The sequence below is a fragment of the Diabrotica virgifera genome, chromosome 9 (genome assembly GCF_917563875.1).
Source record: "Diabrotica virgifera virgifera chromosome 9, PGI_DIABVI_V3a".
NCBI classification, from domain to species: domain Eukaryota; kingdom Metazoa; phylum Arthropoda; class Insecta; order Coleoptera; family Chrysomelidae; genus Diabrotica; species Diabrotica virgifera.
Window position 1 is genome coordinate 134,237,406 of NC_065451.1, and position 8,205 is coordinate 134,245,610.

At 35.1% G+C, this 8,205-nt stretch overlaps 1 protein-coding gene across 1 annotated transcript; it reads left to right on the plus strand.

The window, feature by feature from the left end:
- The first annotated feature begins 683 nt into the window (after positions 1 to 683).
- On the plus strand, positions 684 to 7,344 carry LOC126891399 (uncharacterized). Its single transcript, XM_050660574.1, has 2 exons — positions 684 to 1,512; positions 5,947 to 7,344. The coding sequence occupies exons 1-2, from the start codon at positions 684 to 686 to the stop codon at positions 6,933 to 6,935; spliced, it is 1,818 nt and encodes a 605-aa protein (XP_050516531.1). The 3' UTR covers positions 6,936 to 7,344.
- Positions 7,345 to 8,205: the final 861 nt, after the last annotated feature.

Sequence of the window (8,205 nt, forward strand, 5' to 3'; positions counted from 1 at the left end):
ATGGGTAAGCCAAACAAAAACGAAAATCGAGCATTAAAAGTGATACTTGACTCTCCAAGTGAAGTGGAAAACTTGATTAAAAATGGTTACAAACTCAAAGGTAAGAAAATATTTGTTAAATTTGACTTAACCTCCAAAGAAAGAGAGAAATATAAGTCTGTGCAAGCGGAATTAAAGACACGCAAAGATAATGGAGAGAATGTAGTCATTAGATATCAGAATCGAGTTCCATGTATAGTGCAAGCAAAAAACTCGAAGTAGGGCCTTTCATTGGTACGAATAAATTTAATTATCACCCGAAAGAAAATATTGATGTTTTTTACCAAAATGTGCGTGGTCTTAGAACTAAACTAAATGCTCTTCAATCAAGTGTTACTGCAAACTGTTACGCTATTATTATATTAACTGAGACATGGTTGACCAACGATATTAGTGACAGTGAGTTGGGCTTATTTGATTATAACATTTACAGACGTGATAGAAGCCAAAATACAAGTAATTTGTTAAGAGGGGGTGGTGTGCTGATAGCAGTATTAAATAATCTTACAAGTTCCATGTTAGACTCCCCAGACGGTATTGAGCAATTATTTGTTAAAATAGGAACAGGTTTGGACACGATCATAATTGCTGCTGTCTATATTCCACCACGTTCTCCATTAAACAAGTACCCGAACTTCTTTACCATGGTAGATTGTATTATGGAAAACCATGAAGAATCTGTATGGCTTTGTGGTGACTTTAATATGCCATATTGCACTTGGTCAACCGAAGATTTCTGCTCAGTACCGGTGGCAGAGGTTGGTGAACGGAATCATTCAAGTGATGTGGTCACACTATTAGCAGACTCTTGTGCATTTCACAACTTATATCAGGTGAATGAAGTCCCCAACAACACTGATAGAATCCTGGATCTGATACTATCCACTAATAAAAATACTTCTGTTACATTGAGCGACCACCCATTGGTACCAGCTGATAGATATCATCCTCCATTGAACATTCAGATTAAGACTAATACGAATCACACAAATGAAGACAGTCCTCAGAATGATATATTTTATTATGATTTTAAATCAGCTGATTTAACTCTCTTAAATGACTGTTTAAGTCAAATTAATTGGGATGAATTATTATTAAATCACTCAGTCAATAATATGGTAAACATTTTTTATGATATTCTGTACTTTTTTGTTCATGCTGTAATTTCTCAAAAAAAAGTATCTAAAAGAAAATTTCCATTATGGTTTACCCCAGAGTTGAAGCAGCTGACAATCCAGAAAAAACAGGCTCACAAAAGATTGAAAAATTCAGGGTTAAGAGGTGATTATGTTGATTATAGCATACTTCGAGCTGAGTGTAAAAACTTATCTCAATTGTGCTACCTACAGTTTGTTGAAAAATCTGAATTTTCTTTAACAGATCAAAGAAATATAAAACAGTTCTGGAACTTTGTTAAGAGCAAGCGAAGTGGAAATGAATTACCACCTTTGTTGTTCTTTAAAGATAAAGAATGTCAGTTGGGACCTGATCTGCCTGATCTTTTTGCAGAATATTTTCAGTCAGTTTACACTGACAAAAATATTAATCCACAAAGTAAACCCTCATTTAATCATATTTGTATCTCTGATTATAACATTCCTATATCAACCATTTACGAGGAGATGGCTAATATTGACATAACGAAGGGACCAGGTCCAGATGGCATCCCTCCTTCAGTTCTGAAATCTTGTAGTTTTGTTCTTTCACGTCCACTTCATGTGATATTCAATAAATCTCTTGCTTCAGGTATCTTTCCAGATTTCTGGAAAGCGAGTTATCTTACGCCTATCTATAAGTCTGGTAACAGAGCTGATATATCCAACTATAGACCAGTATGCAGTCTTAATTCCATTCCAAAATTATTGGAAAAAATAGTAGCAGCTTATTTAAGATCAAAATTAAGTTTGTCAGTAATAGAAGAGCAGTTTGGGTTTCTTAGCAAAAAATCTGCAGAATTAAATTTAATTACTTTTACTAACTATCTGTCGGATGTCTTGGATGGGGGTGGGGAGGTTCACGCGATCTACACAGACTTTTCCAAGGCATTCGACAGGGTAAACCACAAAATCTTGCTCAACAAACTAGAAACTGTTGGTATTCAGGGAACATTATTGGAATGGCTAGCCAGTTATCTAACTGAAAGATGTCAAACTGTAAAGGTAAATAATTACATGTCTAAAAATATTCCCAACCCCTCTGGAGTACCGCAAGGGTCCCACCTGGGACCCTTATTATTTTTATTATTTGTCAACGATATTTCGGACTGTTTTAGATTTGCTGAATTCTTGTGTTTTGCAGATAACCTGAAATGCTACCTCAAAATATCCTCCAAAGAGGACTGTCTTAAACTTCAATCAGATCTGGCCAGATTGGATGAGTGGTGTGAGATCAATGCCATGGATCTAAACATCACTAAGTGCAACTCCATAACTTTTACTAAGAAACTTAATAAAATTAATTTTGAATATAGTATTAAAGGAACACCATTGTCCCAAGTCTCATTAATTAGGGACCTTGGGGTCACAATGGACTCCACACTCTTTTGTCAATCACATTGACATCATAGTTTCTAGAGCACTTAGGATGCTTGGATTCATTAAGCGAAGCACACATGACTTTAGGAGTATTAATGCTATTAGAGTGCTGTACTGTAGTCTCGTCAGGCCTTTATTGGAATATTGTTCTTCAGTCTGGAACCCCCAATATAGTTCACACATTCACAGAATTGAGCAGGTGCAGAGAAAATTCCTTAGGTACCTAGCATATAAATCCAATATACCTCGTTTAAATGAATTTTCATATGATTTTGCATTATTACAAGATACATTTTCCCTGCCTACTTTGAAAGTGAGGAGGGATCAGGCAGATCTCAAAATATTTTTTAAACTCATTAATAGCATGATTGACTGTCCTTCATTGATGTCCACAATGTTGTTTTCAGTTCCATTAAGAAACACCAGATCAGTTAATGTATTTCATCAGCCATTTAGGAGAACCAATGTTGGCCTAAATTCATATATACCTAGAGTGTCACGAATGGCTAACTGTTATGCTGATAGTTTAGATTTTTTTAATGAAAGCTATAGTAAATTTGTGAGCCTGTTAAAGCAAATTGTGATATAAATTTTTCAATGTGATATATTGTGATGTATTGTATTTGTACCTGTCAGTTTTATATTATATCAATGTTGTATTGTTTTATTATTTTAACTTTAACTTTATTTTTCTAAGCACTTTGACTGTTTTTAGATTGTTTTTATATTAAGATTTTATTATTTGACTAATTCTATTGAGGTTTTTAAACTGTAAATTATTGTACTAAAAGTGGGCAAGGCCCGTTAATAAATAAATATAATATAATATAATATACTATGATAAAAACCATCTGAAACCCAATCCCACAAAAACCCAGGTATGTGCTTTCCACCTGAGAAACAAGCATGCCCGAAGGTCGCTGGAGGTGGAATGGCGTGGTCAGATGGTGGAACACAACAAGACGCCAAAATACCTTGGCGTCCGTCTGGATAGAACTCTGTCTTACCGATACCACTGTCAAGATGTCAAGAAGAAAGTAAGTGCCAGAAATAATATCATCCGCAAGCTAACTAATACAAAATGGGGAGCACAACCACACACTCTCCGCACTTCTGCCTTGGCATTATGTTTTTTGGCCGCGGAGTTTGGAGCACCAGTATGGGCAAACTCTGCTCACGCAAAGAACGTCGACGTGGCTCTAAATGAAACGGTCCGTATAATATCGGGTTGCCTGAAACCGACACCTATCGAAGAGGTATACCCCATTGCTGTAATTGCTCCACCACCTATCAGGAGGAAGGTCACGTCAGAGGTAGAACGGAAAAAGCAGGAGACGGACCGAAGACACCCCTTATATGACCACCAAACTCAGCCAAGCAGACTAAGATCTCGGAAAAGCTTCCTGAAAACATCAAGATCCATCCCCGAAGCGCCAGAGACGCGCCGAATACACCTATGGCAAGCGTCAGCTACCGCGACACATTTTCCTCCCTCGGAGGAAATGGCTGCTGGACACAATTTACCGTATCCGACTTGGAAAGCGCTAAACAGACTAAGAACCGGCGTGTCACGTTGTGCTAGTAACCTAAAAAAATGGGGATACCAGGAGGACGATACCTGCGACTGTGGCGCGGTTCAGACCAGCCCGCATCTGCTATCATGCACAGAGATGAGAGAGACCTGCACAGAACAAGACTTAATTATTGGGACCGTGCAAGTTCGGCAAAGCGACCTCTATTTCTACGCTCTGTACTTTTATTCGCACTTTTAATTATATTGGCCAATTATATTAGTCCTGGTTGCTGGATAATTGTCAAGGCCATAGTCCAAAAAAATAATAAGAAGAAAAAATAAGATGCAGGTTATGTTTAGCAAACGTAAACAATTGTATGTAGTAAATAAAATTAGTTATTAAAATGCAGTACTGCAAGCAAAATACAATTAATTAAATTTACCTTTATATAATAATTGCATATCATATCAATATTGTGGAGCAATATATAATTTTTCTGCGTCAATGACAGAAGGTATGAAATATACGTCAATTTGACAATTTCAATTGACAATATGAATTATTTAAGATAGTTGCAATATTTCTCCGCGACTCGCGCACGGTCGTTTCTCGTTTCCCTTCCAAGTACTTGCACACCGCGAATAGCAAGTGACAGGGCCATCTATGTGGCCAACCATTGGAAATACAGAATTTAAAGTTGTTGGTGTTCCGGACACGGAAAGTAAGTAAGTATCAAGTGAATATAAGTACTTATTACTAAATGTAATGTCTACTAAATGGTCTTAAGTCCGTAATGTCTGCTAAATGGTAGAAGCTTGTAATAAGTACTTATATTCACTTAAACTGAACCTTTAGCACGAAAAGAAACAGATAATATGAACAAGACCTACGGACAATACTGTAGCCATTGTTTACAATAGACAATCTGTTCTTTTTTAAACAATGGTATAGCCAAATGTTTTTCAAGGCCACGTGTATAGAGGAAATTCAGTTTGGGACTGATTATCTTTTGAAGAAATATTTTCAGAATAGTATAATATATTATTTGTGACAGTGACAGTAGTATTTGATGACTACAGTGACTCGACAAAGAATATTAAAGCTGCAGAACAATGTCGTCGAACTACAAAACATCATCAGGTTCCGAGATTATCTTTGATGAAAATATACCAGTTCCAGCGAATCAACAACAATTTTTCGCTAACATTAGTAATAAATCTCGTTTCATTTCCATGTTAACTGACAAATTAACAGCTGCGAATATTGAAGTGAAACAAGCTAAAAATAACGCAGATGTCCTTATAATTGAGACAGCAATTGAAAATTTTAAGGCAACAAACACAACAATAATTGTAGTTGGTGAATATGTTGATTTGTTAGTACTGCTTACTGAAAGCACTCCAGTAGATAAAGTTATTTATTTTCTCAAACCTAAAAGAGCTCAACAGCGAACAGAGATAATATATTCTTCGAAAAGTTTATCGGCTTATCCTAAATGCCAAAAGTACATTTTATTTTTACATGCAATTACTGGCTGCGACACTACGTCAGCAATGTGCAGAAGGCGCAAAACGTCAGTACTTAAATTATTCAAAAAAAAAAAAGATTTGACTGACTGCTGTAAAGTTTTTACAGAAGTTGATTCCACACCGCAAACAATAATTACGGAAGGAATTTGCTTTCTTCTTGCCGTTTATGGAGCTCCAAAAAAATTATTGTCTTAATAAATACTGATACTTAACTTTTGTAAAAAATACGCGAAACAAGAAACAAGTACAACTCATGTCTTCCTCCAACATCAGCATCTGCTTTTCAACATTTGTATCGAGTATATCCAAAATAGTAATTCCAAACATGTCGTTCCAAAAATAGTAATTCAGAAAAAAAACTGAATTCCAGTGGTACCTCCCACATTGTGTCTGGTGAACTAACAGTGTATTATCAGAATGTTAGAGGAATCAGAACCAAGCTTACTGCTCTTGAAGAAAGTGCTGCTACAACTGACTATGATGTGCTTATATTTACTGAGTCGTGGTTGTGTGATGGTATCAGTAATGACGAATTGGGACTTTTAGATTTTAATATATATCGAAAGGACCGCTCTCCATTAACTAGTGATAAAGTAATTGGAGGGGGTGTCCTTATTGCAGTTAAAAAATGTTACTCATCGAGGTCTATTCTGTTACCACATGTTCACTTGGAGGAACTGTTTGTTGAAGTTTGCACTCTGAATGAATGTTATATATTTGGTACAGTTTATCTTCCTCCTAATTCAGCCTTAATATCCTATGAGAATCATTGTATCAGTATAGAATCTGTCTGTAACAATTTTCCTGAACACAAGTTCATTCTAACAGGAGACTACAATCTGCCAAATAGCGAATGGTACCATGATAAAAGAGGTGTCTTTAGTAATAATAGTAACACTGCTACTGATACTTTAGTTGATACTTTTGCATTTTATAACCTATTTCAGCTTAATCACATCACAAATTGCAACGGAGTTTTACTTGACCTGGTTTTTGCTAATGATAATGAAAATGTAACAGTTGAAATTGCTAATGATTATTTATTGCCTTGTGATCGTTATCATCCTGCGTTATCTATTTCTTTAGCTATTAAAGATAATATGCCTGAGCTTCAATATGATAGTTTTGCCTTCAATTTTAGGAGAGGAGACTATGTTGCTCTTAATATGTATCTTGCTAGTATCTCCTGGGAAAATGTTTTAGGTATTTGCAGTGATATTAACGAGGCCACGGAACTGTTCTACTCCATATTGCAGTTTGGCATCCATTGTTCAATACCACGTGTAAGATTAAAAATCCCAAATTTCCTCGTTGGATGACTAATGACCTAAAATCATTAATATTTAGGAAAAAAATTGCTCATAAGATATATAAACAAACAAATTCTTGGGACGATTATCTACTTTTCTCTTCCTTGAGAACCACATGCAAAGAATTAAGCAGGTCATGTCATGATATTTATATAAGTCAAACTGAATCTAGAATTAGTTCAAACGTAAAGCACTTTTGGAAGTTTGTTAACAGCAGACGCAAAAATAATGGTCTACCAAACACTATGTTTCTTGGAAACACAGTGCTTAATAATGGTGCGGATATTGTTAATAATTTTGCGCAATGCTTTCAAAATATTTACAGAGTAAATGATGATTTAATACAGCCCACCTTAGAATATGAAAAAACAGTGAGTCTGAATTCTTGTAATGTATCTATTGAAATCATATTTGAAAAATTAGCCAATTTTGACATTTTTAAAGGCTCTGGACCTGATGGAATTCAACCCATACTATTAAAAAATTGTAGATGTACTTTAACCCGTCCCTTATATTTTCTGTTTTCTCATTCACTTGATTCAGGCATTTGTCCAAGTTTGTGGAAATCTAGTTTTATTGTTCCTATTCATAAATCAGGTGACAGGAGTAATATAGCTAACTACAGACCAATAAGCATTCTTTCTTCTATTCCTAAAATTCTAGAGAGTATAATATGCGACTCTATTAAAACACCTTTATGCAATGTACTAATTGAAGAGCAACATGGTTTTCTTTCAGGTAGATCAACTTCTACAAATCTTTTACTTTTCACGCAATACATATCTGATGCTTTGGAAAGGAGACTACAGGTGGATGCTATTTATACAGATTTCTCCAAAGCTTTTGACACTGTGAATCATAAATTTTTGTGTAACAAGCTTAAAGCTATTGGATTTACGGGCAATCTGTATAACTGGTTATGTAGTTACCTAACTAGCAGAATACAACTTGTTAAAATTAAACACTTTCAATCTAGTGAAATTTCCGTAACATCTGGTGTTCCACAAGGAAGCCACTTAGGGCCTTTCCTTTTTAATATATTTGTTAATGACATTAAATCTCACATTAACTCTAAATTTCTGCTATTTGCTGATGATTTAAAAATCTATAGAATTATCGAATCCGTCTTAGATTGTGAAAAACTTCAAGATGATATTAACAAAATTATGGCATGGTGCAATTGGAACCAAATGAGCATTAATGTTGGAAAATGTCACTTTATTAGTTTCTGTAGAATAATTAACAACCTCTTTTATAATTACAAATTAGCTGAAGAACC